Source organism: Rhea pennata, chromosome 23, assembly GCF_028389875.1.
Source record: "Rhea pennata isolate bPtePen1 chromosome 23, bPtePen1.pri, whole genome shotgun sequence".
Classification (NCBI taxonomy): domain Eukaryota; kingdom Metazoa; phylum Chordata; class Aves; order Rheiformes; family Rheidae; genus Rhea; species Rhea pennata.
In genome coordinates this window covers 2,556,496-2,574,282 of record NC_084685.1, presented here as the reverse complement: position 1 = coordinate 2,574,282, position 17,787 = coordinate 2,556,496, and the positions used below count along the sequence as shown (strand labels likewise).

The 17,787-nt window shown below is 41.8% G+C and overlaps 1 protein-coding gene across 6 annotated transcripts in view; it reads left to right on the top strand.

Annotated features, from left to right (window-relative positions):
• The window catches only part of HIVEP3 (HIVEP zinc finger 3), a 273,492-nt gene that overhangs the window by 240,774 nt on the left and 14,931 nt on the right, over positions 1 to 17,787 (top strand). For all 6 annotated transcript variants that reach the window (XM_062593871.1, XM_062593869.1, XM_062593872.1 and 3 more), the window contains one exon: positions 10,221 to 10,396. In XM_062593871.1, coding sequence (XP_062449855.1) covers positions 10,221 to 10,396 — 176 coding nt within the window. The remainder of the gene's footprint in view (positions 1 to 10,220; positions 10,397 to 17,787) is intronic.

The window sequence follows — 17,787 nt, the reverse complement described above, 5'->3', positions numbered from 1 at the left end:
CATCTATGGGGATTTCCATACCAGACTTTCTCTATGAATGTTTTATGAATCAGCTGTATGAATTTGTGGCGGTTGTTTCTTATCTAGTATTTCATTCTATTTGCGTTTGATCTTCAAAAGAGAAAGGCGGTGGTGGCGCAACGTCCTGGGAAGCAAGTGCGTGCTTACCTGTGTGGACTTTTGCATCGTGACCTACCTTGTCTGACTGGTGCAGGAAAAAAAAAAAAAAAAAAAAAAAAAAAACTCTGGCTTTTTATTTTTTTTCCAATGACATATAGGGAAAATTTAGAAATGGGCATGTGGAGGTGGAAGCCAGCAGTGGTGTTTTGTGTCGCTGCCATCATGTCTTCGTTGTTACAAAACACTGCAGCAACCAATTACTTAGTTTTCTTGTTGCTGTTTATGTCACTAGGATAGTGGTTTGAGATGTTTAGATTGCATGTGCTCTGCAATAATTATTTGAGTTTTGTGCGGCGTCTACTGAGCGTAGAGACACGTGGCTCAATTATTAAATGAGAAACTCGAGGTTGCGGACGCTTTTGCAGTACCTCCTGCTCTTGCAACTGTACGTAATGGAGAGAAAGCCCCGAAGAGTTTGTTTTGCCTGTGCACACAATCAATATTATTCCACGTTTCTTCATACTTAACGTGGCTCAAACTGGCTACCTTGCAGGGAGCATGCACTTTCTTTGCAGTAAAATACTTTCACCTAGAAGTGAATGTGTTTTCATTTTTTCAGTCCAGTTTGATCTGTAAGTGCATTTTAGTAAGCAAGGCCAGATTGTCAGCTTGTATAAAGCAGTGTAGAACTATTTAAATTTTCTCTGAAATATATGTGGTTCTAAAGCAGCTTGCAATGACAATTAAATGATTAAGGCATAGAGAGGATGAAGCAGATAGAAGTATGAGTGTAACTGTAATTTTCGTAGAGTAGAAGAGGTCTGATGGTACAACTCGGAATTGAATTAAGCTTTCATTCAAGTGTAGAATTCTGTGAAGTAATACAAAACTCACCGGTTTTGGAGAATACAGCCATGTTTGCTCATATTGTGCTTGCTCTGTGTTGGTTTAATTTAATTGAAGGAAATCTCATGGTCTGTGTTGGACAGACCACACCAGACTTGGGTAAGCTCCATGTTAGGAAAGATCAAGTGATACAGCTCTGCTGGTGGAGCTGTCATAGCAATTTCTCCTGGTGTGGACCAGCTTACGCATTCACAAATTTCTCTTGTCCCTGTAGCCCACAACACTTCTCCAATCAAAACAGCTCTACTGGCGGAAGCATTTCATATATGTGTAACTGCCTCTTTGCTTGGGCTTTTGCTGATGGAGAAATAAGCCTTTAAAAGTCATTCTTCTGGCCTGCAATTTTATGCTAGTGTAAGTTTCTTGTGTGGATTTGGCATGTTTGTGCTTCCCCCCCCCTTTTTTTTAATTACTTTCACTCTATTTGTCTGTTTCTGGAAACAGATGTGTGTTACAGAGGTGTCAGAACAGCAGTTCCTCCAGTGAATTTACAGCAACCTGCTTGCAGAGACCATCCACATTTCCTCGTATTTAGCTTGTATTTTCCATTTCTTAGTTTTACCCCGTAGTTCGTAGGATAACCTTAAATAATAAAGAAAATGTCTCTCCATCCTAGCCATCCTGTACCTCTTTCCAGATGGTTAGTCTGTCCTCAGACTTTTCCTGTCTATTGTTCAGTATAATGTTTGGATCATTCAATTTTGTATATTTTCCTCCCAAATTCATCTTTGCATCCATCCCCTTCACCAGAGATATTGTTGTTTACCTTTTTTTTGGGGGGGGGGGGGGATTTGCTGATGTCATGCTAATTTTGAAATGCAGCATCTAGACACAGTATCCCAACAGTGATCAGATCAAGAAAGATTTCTTAAATTTGATGTTTCTACATCAGCATCCCCAAATCTTGGTGATCTGACCACCTTGTCACAGTGCAGTGCTAAAGGAAGCAACTGCTGTGGCTTTTTTAATGATACATAGACTCTGCCAGTGTTCATTTTTGCAGAGAATCACTGATCTGCTTTTGGACAGTACCTTGACCCCCCATGGCGCTAGCCTCAATTCTGAAGCAGTTGGCATGTCCCACTCAGCCCCAGTGACACCGAGGTCGTGCTGATGGACATGCTGTGATCACAAGGAGTACAGTGTAGGGTACACCTACTTTATTGTTTCCCATTTGAAGAAATGTGGAAAAATGCCTTAGGTAAAAATCTGAGCTGTGAGGACCCACCAGAAATACTATAAAAAGCAGGCAGGGTAACTTAGGCATGAGCTGCCCTGTGCAATGATTATTTTTGCAGTGCCATAAAATTCCTACCCCTTCTATCCATGCTTCAGCTCCTGCAGAGAGGAAATGAGCAGCATGCATTTATTTCTGAGGTTGCCTTTAGAGTTTCTCGTGGAAGCGAACTGCATGTTGCAGTTGTGGCAGTGAGCGTTGCTGGGGAGCCTAGAGAGCATTCTGCTCTGTAGGAAACCAGCACTGTCGAGGAGCGTTGTTTTCCACGTGAGCGAATATGCCATCCTGTGCTTTACTTGTGCATTCATTCAATGGCTAACCTCATGACACAAAACACAGAGGGGGCTTACATGCAAGAGACTTGCTCATTTTTTGATCATTACCTCTTTTTTTTTCTCCAAAAAGGTTGTCTGATTACAAGCAGTAGCTTTTCCTTTGGAGGCGCTACATTTTTGTGAGGCAAAGGACACTCCTGTGCAAAATGCTTTAAAGGGTTTCTTTGTAAAAGTTTGATCTGGTTTTGATATAACTTAATACAGAAATAACAATATTTGATGCTCAAATAACTTTGCCTGTTCAGTTCTGTGAGCAAATGGAGATTGATCACTACTAGTAGATTTAAAAACTAGCAGCAAGATGTCCTTCACTGGTAGCTCTCCTGTTGTAGATAAATGGGATTTCCATCTGTAAATACCGTGTTCTTCTTCAGTGCTTTCCAACTATTTCACAAAGGTACTTCTTCCTAAGTGACAAATAGTTGGTGGGCTGCTCTGAGTATAGCTTCCCCTATCATGGGTGGGAAATAAATATGAAATATCAACAAGTCTAGGAATGATAAAACATGGAAGAAAATCTCAAAGACATGTTTGTGAAGAAGTTCCCACACTACTTAGTGAAATTGAAACTACAAAACTGTTACTGATTGTCCTGTGTATTTCTACCAGTGTCACTTGCTTGATTATAAGATGTTTTATGGAACCAAGGGCCTGGACAGCAGTTGTGGGATTGGAACAAAAATTCTTCTTCTGAGCTTGGCATGCCGTTGTCACAAATGATTCTTGGTTAGAGGTGGTCGTCATGTCGACTCTGTGGGTGAAAAATGCAAGAGGTTTAAACGCACTGCACAGCATGGTCAGGAGTTATCAGACAGAATGTGATCCTAGTTACTGTACACAGAGATATAATGGTCCATGTCAGTGGGAAGCATGTGAAACAGCTTGGCAAGACCTACTTCTTGGTGCTGATACTAAGCTGGCAGAACATTTGCAAAAATGGAAGCTTTCTTCCTTGCTCCTTCCCTACCAAAAAGTAAGTCCTACACTTGTTGCCAGGTCCCCCAAACCCCAATGAAGACCTCTCACAGTGTAACAAGGCTGGGGAGGATGGACAGAGAAGTGTCAGAGAAACATGTGGCAGCTAAATACATTGCCCTTACAATTGATGGGAGTTTGTTAGTTTTTATTCAGAAATGATTCTGTTTTTCTGCTTTCTCCTGTTGCTGTCCTATTCTTTAAACCATCTGGCAGAAGGATAATGAGTCTGAAGTGAGGGGTTTTCCACTGACTTACATGATGGTTGGAGTCATCCTGCAAACACCACTGTGGCTAAAGGCAACAAGCTTGTTTCCTTACACCATGCTTTTTCCTGCACAGATCCACAGATCAGCTCACAGTCTCACCAGGGTGATGTTCGGGGCCCAGGGAACAGTTCTGCAGTTGTTAGTCCCAAGCAAAAGCAGTCCATGAAGGGAAAGCAGTAAACCTTGGCTTTAGATTGCTTGAGCTGGCAGTACTTCCTCTGCAAAAGACCAGCATCATAGTTGGGATTTGATCCTGAAAGTCTGAGCAATGTTTTTAGTTATATTTATCTGGTTAATGGGATTGGTTTGTTGATAGCATAGGTAATTCTGTATGTTGTCTTTCTTTAATGTTAGTATCCAGTAACAGTGTAAACGTCTGTTGGGAGGGAAAGGAAGTTCATCCCAAAATATGGTCAGACCAAAGAAATGCGTAGCTGAGTAGCAGCTGTGTTTCCTTTCTTAAACTTGTAGTGGTTAGAGATGGAGATGACTGTTAGCTAGTCCAGCTACCCTGTTCATCATTTTAAGGTATCTCATTTTACTCTGTCTCCTCCTTTTTGGTTCTTTGCTTTATCTGCCATTCCATATTGTCTCTGGCCAAACCTTACTGTTGAGAAACCAATCGCATTATTTGTATCTTACTGCATTTTTAATGAATAAAGGCAAACTCTAGGAGTCATCAGATGTCACCTTTTCTTGAGTGAGCCTGCAGTTGTTTAGACTTTGCTTCTGTCCTTCATTCATGAACATGAACATGAACAAACTTGGAAGGGCCATAGAAATCTGGGATGAGATGTGGGTTTTTTTCCATGTGTTTCTGTTTGCCATTTATGCAGGAGAGACATAATCAAAGCTGCAGGTTTTCAGATCAGACACTGAAGTGTCTGTGGTCTGTGAGTCTGTCTCGGTGTCCCTCTGCTTTGCTCCTCCATCCTGCAGCCGTGAGCTGCCATGGGACTGAAATGTGTAAGGAAACTAACCACGGTAGCACTCCTGAGAGGGACCTGTGTTTGTAATATTTTAATCTGCTCTCCACTACTAGCCATAATAGAGAGAGCTCTTGACAGGACACGTTCTTCCACCTCCTGTGCATGTACCAAGAGCTGTGTGCACTATGGTCATTGCAGTGTGTTGTGGTGGGGAGCAGCTACCTGGGGATCACTGAATCTCCCCGCCACTCTTCCCCTGCTAGCAGCACGTGTCTTTGTGTAGGGACCATCTCTGCATGGTCTCCAGGGCCATCAGCCCCGTCAGTGTGTATGGTGCAGATTAAGGGAAGAGTTGGTACCCCTCAGTCCCTGAGGTATTCTCACTGCCATGTGTCCAAGCCAACTATTTGTGTTAGAAACATCAATGCTGGTTTGTTATCTGAATTAGTGTCCAGTCAAAACAAGGGTCCCATTGTTTTAGGCAGTTATACATGTGACAGAAGGTAGTCCCTGCCTAGTGTGTTACTGAGTAGGAGCTCTAGGTTCATTGCCCGTCAAATGAAATTTTATTTGACCAGACAATATTCAACTGAAGACCAAGAGGATGTTTATAGTGATGCGTTCATACTATGCTGCTTCATTTATGTCCAGTTTAGGAGGTATGTTCTCATTCTGCTCGGTGCTTGTCTTCACAGGAGATCAGCACATGCTATTTGCAAAAAATCCATTGCTTTATATAGTGAAGAGGAGATTTCTCCACCAGGTCTGCTTGATTCCCAATTCTTTCTCCGTCTTCCTGTATAATCCTTTGGAAGTTATTTTGTTTGTCTTGGTGCAGTGTCCTCATCTGTTAAATTAGGCTACTAGAAGGTTTATTTGATGCTTTTAGAAACCTGGAAATGACATTGTCTTGTCTGGATTTTGTAAAGAAATACTTTTATTTGTTCTGTGGAAGCTTGGCTTGAATCATGGGAGATTTCATAGTAACTGTCTGACTTTAAGACGCCTGTGTGTGTGGTGATCCTTAAGTCTTGTAGAGTCTGCCACCCTATAGCTCTTTAGGGTTTACCAACAGCAAGAATAAATACTTCTGCTGGAATGCACATGCAGTTTCAGAGCTAGTAATGCGAGGGTCACTGTGGAAGAAGTTGTCCAGCTGTCTGGCCAGGGGATGGATGGGGCTGTACTAAAGGCAATAACCTTCCTCATAATTAATAGCATTGTAATAGTTAGGCATTTATCAGAGATCTGGCAAATTTTGCAGGTGGCACTGAACATAAATTGGATTAGTTAATACCAGGGCAGACTGTCAGGAACCTCCAAGGGATTAAGCTGAGCCAGATGAGTGGGCAGCATGATGACAGACAAAACGGACCATCAGTAACACCAGAATACTTACACTGGGGGCAGCAACTGGAGCTACTCAATTCACTTGACTGTAAACTAATTGTAGCAGCTCAGGAAGGACATCAGATATCCAATTTCTGTTAGTTTGTACCAAAACCCAAAAAGCAAACAAGTGAATGTAACGAATGTCAAAACTAGTCAGGAAAATACTTGTTCACTCACTGCAAAATTAACCAGGGACATTCTTTACCACAATACATTATTGAACTTAAAAATTGGGTATTTGCAAGGTCAGGGTGGCTACGTGTGACTTGCAAATAGTTTAAGTATAGCTGTGTGCTGAACCTTTATCTCATGACAAGCAAAGCTGCACCAGCAAACACTTTGCAAGGCAATATAAATTGTCGGCTGCTTGTAGGAAGCAGGAGAGTAGGGCAATTCATCCCGGCGGTGTCTTGTAGAGGAGCAGTGAGACCCCAAGAAAGCCTCTCCTCCTTCCCGCTGGGAGACTACCAGCAGAACTACCTTCCAGCTCTGCTCTCCAAGGCTTTATCTTGCGGTTTTCAGCCACATGAAAATTTTGGATGTGGCTGACAGCACTGAGGAAAAAAGAAGAAGTGTCTGTGGCTTAGAAAAATAGCCAGATATTTGTAATAGCAAATATTCAAAGCTGAACCTCCTAAAACCTGCAAAGAAATAAATGCTTCATGGATTTAGGTTTCCACTAAGTTTAAAGGGAAAGGATTAAGAGAACATTTTCTCCAGGTTCATGTTATCCCGTTGTCGGGTTTCTTGTAACTTTTGACAGTGATGGCCCATTTCGGCATTCACATCTCTGAATCTGGTACTGCTTATTGCTGCCAGCTGTGCCAGTTCCTCTTGCTCTGAAAAATATTTGTAGTGGTAGCACGAAATTCAACAAATGTGTATTTGCTAGCAGAACACATCAAATAACCCTTTGAAAATGCATCAGATAACCAAATTTTTATCTTTTCATACATTTGTTTGAAAGAACTATTTTCAAAATTAGTCTCTGAGCTCATAATGGCCAGTTTGCCTCCTGGGTTTCAAATCATCTTAGTATTAGATTGGAGCCATGACACCGTAGGAGATTTATGTTACTGACTACTGGATTATGAGTTCTGCAATGCTCTGGAAAAGGAGCACAGACTTGCTGACACAATCTCAGACAGTGGATATTAGCGAAATCTGGTTACAGCAAATGCTACAGACCAGGATGATCCCTTGTCCAGGGTAAATCTTTAAGTGAAGTGAGCTGTCACTGATTTGTATTTCTAATGCAAATCATATGAGCATATTAGATCCACAGAGAAACCAGACACATATTGAAGAAATTACCTCTGTAAACATATTACTGCCTTTGAGGTAGACAGATGGCATTTGCAGCAGCCTTCGCCTATTTTATGGCAAAATTGCCCACCTTCCTTTCTTGTTGTTGTTTGGTTTAGTATTTCTTTAGGTTGCTTCTCTTTTTCTGTTTCTGTACTCCCCCTATGTGTTATACGCTTGGTCTCAGTGAGGATGGCTCAGGCGCACTGAGTGTCAAACTGCAATGTCTAATTTCAGATTATATCACGTGTCGCTTTATCCAGGAAAAGCCAGCCCCAATAGCTTTAGTAAAGCTGATGGGAGGATCGCTGGACACAAAGGACTTGCTTAGAGATTTCCATGTGAGAGTATAATTAAGGGTAGTGCAAGTACAAGGCTGATAAAGGAGCAATTTCATTTTTTTAAATGGCAAGATGATTACCAGCATAATGACAGAAAGAAAGGAGAGGCAGAAGGAAACATGAAATAAGGATTTAAACAGCAAACGGGAGTAGGGTTTTCTGGGCTGCCTCTGCTGCTGTAGCACTGAATCGCTGAATGAATGAGGAAGGGACATAGGGCATCCTTTGCCATTAATTATAGATACCTTAGTATTTGTATGACAGGCATCCTGTGGGGGAGGCTTGAAGTCAGTGTGTGCTCTTCAGATGCCAGCTCAGTAGCCTCCGGCCAAATAATGAAAACCTTGTGATTAAGTTTTATGGTGTTTTTTTTTTTTTTTTTGTGTGTGTGTGTGTGTGTGTGCGTGTGTGTGTGTAGATGGCATTTCTGTGGCTTCACTTACAGGAGATGGAGTATGTGGGCTACCAGATGACCCTGCTTATGTCTGGAGAAATTCTGTTGACACTAAAGGACACAAGTATGAGCTGTTCCCCTGTGTGTAGCTCTTGGGTACCAAGAACTGATTATGCTGCCGCTGCTCCTGGCATTTTAGGCTGGACTGGGGCTAGTTAGACACCTGTTTCTTCTCTCTCTTCCCCACTCTGTGTTTGAACCTACCTAGGAGGCTTCTGCAACCTAGGAGGCTTCTGCAACCTCAACTGGACGTCTTTTAAGCATCTGCTCACATTTCACCCCCGAAGTAGAGAAGGGCTTCTCTCCTCATTTTACAGATAAGAACTTGATGAAGAGAGCCCAGAATCTGGCAGGAGATGAAGAATTTAGTCCATATCTCATGTCTACCAGGGTGCACCCAGGAAAATTATTCTGAATTTCATGTAAAGTAAGTCCCCTGAAAACCCATGTGGAATTTAAATTATCAGTTACCTTCCAAATGAACTGGTGAGCAAAAGTGATCAAAATTGAATCAAGGCCACATGCATTGTAACTGAGTAGAAAATTCAAAGGTTCATGCAATGTACCGTGCCCACATTGATATCCACAGTTATGGGAAACACAGATGCATTTTCCTGGATGCTTCTGTGTAGATCAGGCTACTGTCATTACATCAGTTCAGTGCTGGATTCATGATCTGTCTGTATTTTTGCTCAAAGTTAAATGATATTATTTTGCATTATATTATATATTTTATATTTTTTTTATATTATATTTTTTTTTAATGTTTGACTATATTTTCACTTATTTAAGCAAGATAGCTGTTCCTAATACTTTGTGCTGCTATTTCTGTTCGGTTTCTGTTTAGAGTGGCTGATAGTTTTTCACCACTCTTGTTTGGAGTAGGCTTTGTCAGAAAGATGCTGAGAGGTGACTGATGATGATGTATGTGCCTTTGGATTCCCCTATTAAGATGCTCCAGACAGTTTGATTTTCAAGTTTGGATGTTTAGAGCTTTCTGAAGATCAGACATATTTCATACCGTATAGAAAAAAACTGAGCTTCAACAAGTTCCACACTTTAAAAATTCAGCCTCTTAAAAATCTGAGGGGACCAATTTCATGTTACCTTATTCTTGTGCTCTTGTGCTGCAAGTACAGGAAATTGCAGACTCCATTTGCTAAACTGCAGGAGGCTAAGTGATTTGTCTGACTCTCACAAATATTTTTCAAACCCACATCACGGTAGCTTTCCTTATGTGCTAATACATGGACAGAAAACAAATGAATATATAATGGGAAGGAAGGATGACCAATTTCATTTTCTTGAGTAAACCTGATATTGTGCCAATGTTAAAAGACCTGGAGTCTGGAGTCATAACATTTGGTGTTAGTATAGTATGTTAAAGAAATGGATGTTTGCTTGTTTTGTGTCCATTCTGGATGTCTCTCATTCTGGCAGTAGTCTGTGCAGGCACTCATGGTCTTTTCAGGTGGCTTTTACGGTTGTCCCAATGGGTGTGAAAGGTTATATCACAAGAGATTTATTTGGAACCTATTTTTCCAGTATTTTGCGCTATATTTTAAAACACAGTGCAAGCTGAGAGGGAGATGATTCAGGCAGCCAAGCTGGACTGTGACATATAATTCAGGCTATTATGAGTGCTTCAGGTTGTGATTGAAGATGGGAAAAATAAGGACGTTTGGGTGACCCTGTGACTTGATCTCAGACTTAGGGGTATTCGTCCAGAGAGGCAGATGTAGGGCATAAAACCACATTCTAGAAGAGGAGGCGAGCGTTTAGGCAAAAGAGCTTCAAGATATTTTGAGTTTAGCCTAATACTCAGGGCTAGCAAATGGTAAATGAGATCCGTGGTGTCAATAACATGCTGAATTAATCTAGGAAAGTTGTGACTACTTTTGAGGTGGGAATCTTCTTTTTTTTTTTTTTTTTTTATCATGACACCTGTTGCTCATAGGTACAAATCAAACGAAGAGTATGTGTATGTGCGAGGCCGTGGAAGAGGGAAGTATGTTTGTGAGGAGTGTGGAATTCGCTGCAAGAAACCCAGCATGCTGAAGAAACACATTCGCACGCACACAGACGTCAGGCCATATGTCTGCAAGTACTGTAACTTTGCTTTTAAAACCAAAGGTAAGAGACAGTCAGCTCCTAGCTCCTCTGCTTAGTATATTGACTTACAAGCCTTCTTGGGGGCACTTATGAAGGGGAAGGAAAATCCTTTCCAGGGTTCGGAAGGCCCAGAAGTTGGAGGGAGGGGGATGAGGGAATCTTAAATTGGCTGAAATTTTCAGAAGAGAACCAGCACTGTGTTAAGGTCACGTGTGTCCTACCGAGTCACCGTGAGGTGCATCGTTGCAGGCCTGCAGCAGATCATCTGCACCATCCTCTTTGTGTTTCTTAAAGGAAATGATCCTGAAATGCAGCTTCACTGACGGATTTAAAAAAGCAAAACCACCTTAGAATCCGAATCAAGAGCTCCTGGCTACAGACAAACATCCCTGACCAAGCACCTGTAGATATTCTTTGGATGGCTTTTTATGCTAGTGATCGCAAGATCTACATTTGCACCGAACATTTTCATCCTTTGCAGTTGCATGTAGCTTAAACATTTTATATATCACAACAACAGACTTTCTTGAAAGACTTCAGTTCCAAGATGTCTAGTCATTAATGATCCATAACCTCATTACCTCCAGATTTTCTTCATGAGCAACCCCCATCATTGCCTCAGTCCAAAGGTCAACTCTAATATAGTCAACTTGTGTCTCAGGTGCTTGGAAAAATGGACAGTGCAAGTAGACTATCAGAAACATGCAAAAACACATGCAAAAATGCCTGTCTCTTGCAAGAAACTGTGGGTAAAATTGTCAAAAGCACCCAAGTGCCAAAGATGCCAGGTTCCTTTGACTTCTCATGTAAGTCTGCCACCTTGTTAGCCATGGGTTTTAAAGCTCTGAGCTCCATCTTTGCTTCCTTCAAGTCACACAGTAGAGATTGAGTTTGTTTTCTTGATTATAAACATGAATGTCCATTCCAAACTATAGCTGCATCATAGGAGATCCCAGAAAGTAATACAGCTGGGAGAGAGAATCACCTGAGAAGAGCATCATCTCAAATAGCGGTCATTACCAGAGAGAGCAGCAGTGTGGATGTGTGGAGGAGGGCACTGGGTGCTATACGAACAGTGGCATGCATGCTGTACCCAGAAGTACTGATGGAGGGCACATTCCTCAGTGTGTCCCTGACTGCACCCTCGTGCTAGACAGGTGCCTTGAGCTCCAGATGTTTCTCTTAGGAGGCAGTGCCCAGAGCTGATGGTTTTGTTGGTAAACCTGGTGGGTGATTTCTCTGTAACATGTTGGTAATGGCCAATTGTGTGGTAGCCTGGGGAAGTGATACTGAATTTGAGGCCAAATTCTCTTTTCAGACACAAGCAGCAGTTCTAAGTGACTGTTCTTTTTATCCCTCCTAACCTGGAGCACCTAGGTTTCTTTCTGATTCATTTTCCTTCTCTTTCCCTCTTGCTTTTGTTACTTTGTTCTGAGGTTTTCCTTTGAAGGAGCTGAATTCGTTCAGTCCCTTTCAACACTTCACCTTGCTTTCCATCATGTTTCTATTGGGTTTTTATTCAGGATGCCAAGATCAAACCATTCTTTTTACCATCTCTCTAGCTGCTTTGCTCTCCCTCTCTGCTGCCTTGAAGCACAAACTGTCAGTGCTGACTGTGCTGATTGCACTTTGCAAATAGACCCTTGCCTCAAAGGGACTTCCCTTCTTCAGCTGTGCAGGAGACTTGCGTGAAGAAGTTTGCATGGAAATACCTCCCCCCCCCCCCAAAAAAAAAGATGGTGCTGGGATTTGAATGCAAAATTATCCATTTGCCTATGGATGCATGAGGGGCTAGAAGTTCCATGGATCATCAATTTTAGGACATATAGTTGCATGATGGCATCTTGGAATTGCATGAAAATGTCTCTTTGGTGGAAGGTGGGGGACAGAGCCCTGGCTGCATCCTGTGGGCAAGTTTGTACTCTGCATAACTGTGAAGCATTGGAGTAAAAGCTGTTTGCTTTCCTGGTGCTGACACATGGACTTTTGAAACAGTTACTGGAGGGCGAGAAAAATTCTGTGTTGCCTTGTGTGCTGATGAAATCATCAGTTAAGTCCCACTGCAGAATCTTTGCAGGTGGTGATAGAGTGTGAAGCAGAGGTCCAGCAGGTTTGCAGAACCAGAGGTTTCATGACTTATTTTGGAGACATCTAGAATAAGTTCACTTGGGCCTTGATTCTCAATGAACCTCTCTTCTGGTGTAAAGTTTTGCAAGTGCAGTTAATTGCAGAATAGAGAAGCTGGAGCTCTTGCTCCTGGACTGCACTTGCAAAAATATAAGTTGAGTCAAAGCTCTTCTAGAAATCAGTTTTCCAAGGTTAATTTTAGCCTTTAGTGTAAACTCAAGGGGGATATCTATGGAGCTGTCTTCATTTTGGCTGTGGTAGATCTCTCCAGTATGATCTAATGCTCTAAACTCTCAAGTATGCTGGAAGCAGTTTAACTTTTTTATTATTATTATTTTTAATGAGGATCTTTATCTGGTTAAAAATGTTCCCTCCCTTCTTTCCTTCCCTCCCTTCCCCCCATAAAATCCTTATCTGTGTTCCCAGAGCTGGGAAAACTTCTGCAAAAGAAAGAGCTTTAAATATTTTCTGCTTTTTGCTAATTATGCTGTTAGTCTGCTTTCTGTGCATTTCTTTCATTACAAACAAAGCTGTTCTTTTGGGCTACGGAGCTACAGGGAATTTTTTTTCATTATCATTATTTCTAAGAAAACCCATGAGATTTTTGTGTGTTCGTTTAGTTGATGGAAACGGTCTTGGAAATTTGATTTGTAAAGATTTATTTGACTTTTATGTTTCTGGACCAGGTATAAATGTGGCTCTTTAATGAGGTGTCTGTACCTCCATTGTAGTAGCACTTTCCTAAGAGGTTTGTTACGGTGGCCTCAAAGAGATTGTTGAAAGGAAGTTAAGCAGCTTCTTCATTGTTTTCTTACCAGGAAGGAAATGAAGAAGAAGTTGCTATCTAACAATTTTCTCTCTCAGGAAGGTCAGGGAGAGCTTTTGCCTTGACCTATGTCCCAGAGGGGAACACAGGAACTGCAAGTCTTTCCTTCTTGTCACTTGTATCCCAACCCTTTAAGGAAGTGCAGCCCCTTTCTTCATTCCTCCTCGTGGGGATGTGGATCGCTGTTGGCGCTTTCATTTCTCCCCTGTGCAGACATAATCCTCCTCCGCAGCTATTTTCTGCTCTGATTCAGACTCACATCAGACTCTCACGTTCTGATTGCTTGTGATTTCTTAGGTTTCTGGACAAACTGTATGGAGCAGCTCACTGTGTCCATGCCACTGCCTTTGCTTAGAGGTCAGAAGGGAGAAGGAGCTTTGCATTAATTTAAAAGGTGCTCATGTAAAGGACATCACTGCCTGTTGGCTGAAGATATCCATTTGATAGTCTAGTCCACTCACAGTTTCCAGACACCAGACTTCTTCATGTCCTCAGCCATAGTCCTCCTTTAATAAATTAGTTTGCAGTTCCTTAAATCAGCACATGACAGGCACTGAGGTTATTGAACATGTTAATATATTAAATGCATTACCCTCACAGCACTTAAAGGCAAGGTTATGGCTGTACAGTTTATTATTATTACTGTTGTAGCAGACTCAGCGCTCTGCTAAGCCTCCTCTGGAAACTACAGAGCAGGTCCAACTGGCTGAAAGCTCTGAAAGAATTAACTGCTGTTATAACAGACAGATTGATATATAGATTTGCAAAATGTCCCTGAACTCTGTGAGTGCTGGGGCCCTTCCTCAACAGTTGGGAAGATGGAAAGGATCTGAGCCTTCCTGTGGAACCGCTTCTGGAACGTGCCGTTGTCCCCCCTTTCCTCGGGATTTCACAGGGCTCGGATGTGGTGAGGAAAGAGAGTTATCCTCAGGAATTTGCTGCATGCTCCCTTACGCAATGTGGCGTGAGACGTGTCACTGGGAACAGAAAACGACCCAGTGGTCCAGACATGAGAAGAAACACTGTGAGCAAAACGGCTCTTTAATTTACCAGGAAAAGGTAGAAGAGGAATGAGGTCTGTAAGTCAAAGACTGGCAATTTTGAGTGAAATATTAGCTGTTATTTTTTTAAACAGTGCAGCTATTAAGCCTCAGAACAAGCCTCAGAGGGAAATGTGCTAATTCCCTATATTTTGAAATCTGTAAATCCAGGCTGGGTACCTTTCTGGAAGATTAGTTTTGATCTAACACAAACTGATGAGCTTAATCCAGAAGATGGTTAATTGTAGCCTGTATCGAGTCAGGCAGGCAGACTGGATGTTCAAAGTCTCTCCTTTAATCTTAAAGTCAGTAAGTGTATAAGATAATAGTAAAACTTAAACAACTTGGAATCTTTTGCCCTATGGATTGTATAAATCAAGGCTTTCTTTCTTACAGATTCTCAACAGGGCACATTATCTCCATGTAGAGACCTAAATCAAGGCCTGTGCAAAGTTTTAAGTCACACACACAAGGCCTGTGTCGAGGGTTTGTCTGGGACTAAGAGTATTACTCTAGTAATGTCCTACTGCTAATCCTCTGTATGTGACTGTGCTTCATTCTCTTAGCAAAATAGAAGGCTGGTAGTTACAGGATCGCTGTTGTTCTCCTTGCATACTACTTTAATAGAGTATGAAAATAACTGAATATGAAGAGTATGAAAATAAAATCCAGGAAAGCTGTAAAGATTTGTATCACAAAGTCACCTTGGACACAGAGACCATGCAGTTGGTTGATTGCTGGGGTTTTTGTTGTTACTGTTGCTAAATTGTTTACCTTTAACAGGAGAGAGAGCAAATACTGTATATGACCAGTATGGTCCAGATAATTGTTTCAGAAACCTCAACTTTTTCAATCCCTACTTTTCATTTTAACTCTGCAACCTTTAAATTATGCTAACCAGGTATTCCGAAAAATGAATTTTCCTCTTGTAATTTAAATAGGTAACTGCTTCTAGCCCCTATTAAGCTGCTTTAAATGCTTGTGGGACACTAGAGTTTTAGTGCTCTCAAAACAACACAAGTATTTAAGCTGCTTTAAGTCCAGAATAAAACCTCACCGCAGCAGAAGAGCTTAAGCAGCCGGTAATACCTAGCTATAAGCAGCCATAATGAGCGAGAACATCTCTGAGCTGCTACTGCATGTAGTGCTCTGATATGTAGCAAGAGTTGGGGGAATGTCACCATTTCCAGTCAGTCCCGGTTCTATTTACATATAGCCAGTTTATTTCAAATCTGGGAACTTCCTGGTGAATAATCCTCAGAAAGGGCTTACCTGCCTAGGATTCGATATAACTGTTATACTACTTAATCCCAGCCTCCCTGCCTGCTAGTCTCTAGGAGAAGTTCTTCAAATGTATTTTTTCACTGTTTCCAAGGAAGCAATGTTATGGGTCTTTTTGTTCATTTTTTATGCGGAAGCCAGAAGTCTGTAAAGCAACAAGTTCCTCAGAGTCCTTCTTTACAGGATTCACATTCAGCTTTTATTTAGACAAAATAGAGTTGATATCACTGGAAATTTGCTGAAGGACTTGAGCATTTAATCCTGCCAGCATTAATTAAGGGGTCTAAAACCACAGACTGTAAGAAGAACCCTGAGAAGATAAATATCATTGTCCTCCAAATTGCTCCCCAGATGATAACTCAGATTTTCGGTTCATGTAAAGAAGCCTCAAGTGCTTAACTTTCTTGAAATGATGCAAACCTACATCACATGAGAATCTGGTTCACTGAGTCTCCCATCTCTGAAAGGATAATGTCATTCCCATTTTTGGGGACTTTATTCTCTATGAAGAGAGCACACTTCAGCCCTGTCTGTTTGCAGGGAGCTGGGCACGGGTATACTGCCAGTTTTGCATGCACCCAGTGGGATTTGCACCTATAGCTTTGCAAGTCTGTCTTGTTCATCGGCGCGTGTGGATATTACCTTATTAACCAAACAAGGGTGAAAGATGGAAAGAAAAGGAAAAGAAAGTAGAAGCGGAAAGAAAGTAACACTTACTATGAATTATTTCTTTGATATTTAGCATAAACTCGCTCATGCAGAGATTTTCAGTGACGTCTGTGCAGTGCCCACCAGCTCATGTCCATTCAGGCAGCCTGGATGGGGAAGGAAGAGAAGAAGCCAGGACAGCTGCCTCCAGTTAAAAAAAAAAAAAAAAAAAAAAAAAGGAGGAGGAGATGACACTGATGGCTTCTGACAGAGCTTGTCAAGCCAAACGTTTGCTCAAGGTGGAACTGAGTCCAAAGCAGAGGTAAAATTAAGCAATGGACTGAGAGCTGCAGGCTGCTGAAGCAGCCAGCTGAGGCCTCTGTGTCTGCCCTGATCCCACGGTAGTACAGAAAAGAGAGTCTGTTCACCATGAACCGCTCCAGAGCTAAGGGGGCCCGTTGATATGGGGCAGTGAAGGACTTTTGTGCATAACCAGCCTTCAGACAAAGTGGCCAAAGCTGGCCACTGTGTGTCTCCGAGGACTAGAGTCCTTCCCTCAAGCACGAGGTGGCTGCTGTATTGCCCCAAATGGACAATTGCATTAAACAGCCTCCCAACGAATTAACAACATGACTTCTGATGTAGCCAAAGTGTGTACCACAGGGAATTTATGTGCTTGTGTTGAGATGAAGTGGCACCAAAACGCTCAGTGGACCTCCCATCCCTGCTGTTCCCACCATGGGGTTCACAGATGGATTCCCAGGGTACCACAGACTATAGTTTAACAAATAAACCCCTGCTCACACAGGGTATTTACTCAGGTTTGTTTGCAATGTGTGTCATCTGTGGCAGGTATCCCATTAGGGATTTTGCTGTAGCAATTGAGCAAAGATAGATCATCTTTGTCAGTAAGGTGTACTGGACAGTGATGGACAGTAGCAGCAAGATTTGATTTTGACAAACTGAGTCAGTTCGTCTTTTTGGTATTTAGGTCCAAAATTAAATTCCAGTTCCATGAGGTTGCAAATTGAACTCGTCGGATACTTTTTGGTGAAACAGTTTTCCTTTTTTAAAAAATGCTGATTCACTGGAACCAAAACAGCCCATATGAGAACATGTTTTTGTCGGACTGCACTACTTTGGGTTCACAACAGAACTCCTGGTCAAAGGTGGTTATAGAGAGGTCTGACTTGGAACAAGGACCTGAGCCAAGCTGGCCCCATCATCCTGTTTGAGTGCCCTAACCGCTAGGCTAAGGGTATTTAGGCATGAAGTTTAAAAATAATAAATCTCTCCTATTGGAACTGTTATGCTGGCTAAAAATTATTAAATATCCGTTGGAGCAAGGACTTGAATCCACATCTGCCACATCCTAGATGGGTGCCAGATACACAAGGATATATAGTCGGCCTTTGTCTCTCTTTCTTGGTCTTTCCTGTTGGAGCTATTCCATTTTGTATAAAATGGGCTAAATAAATAATTCATGGGCT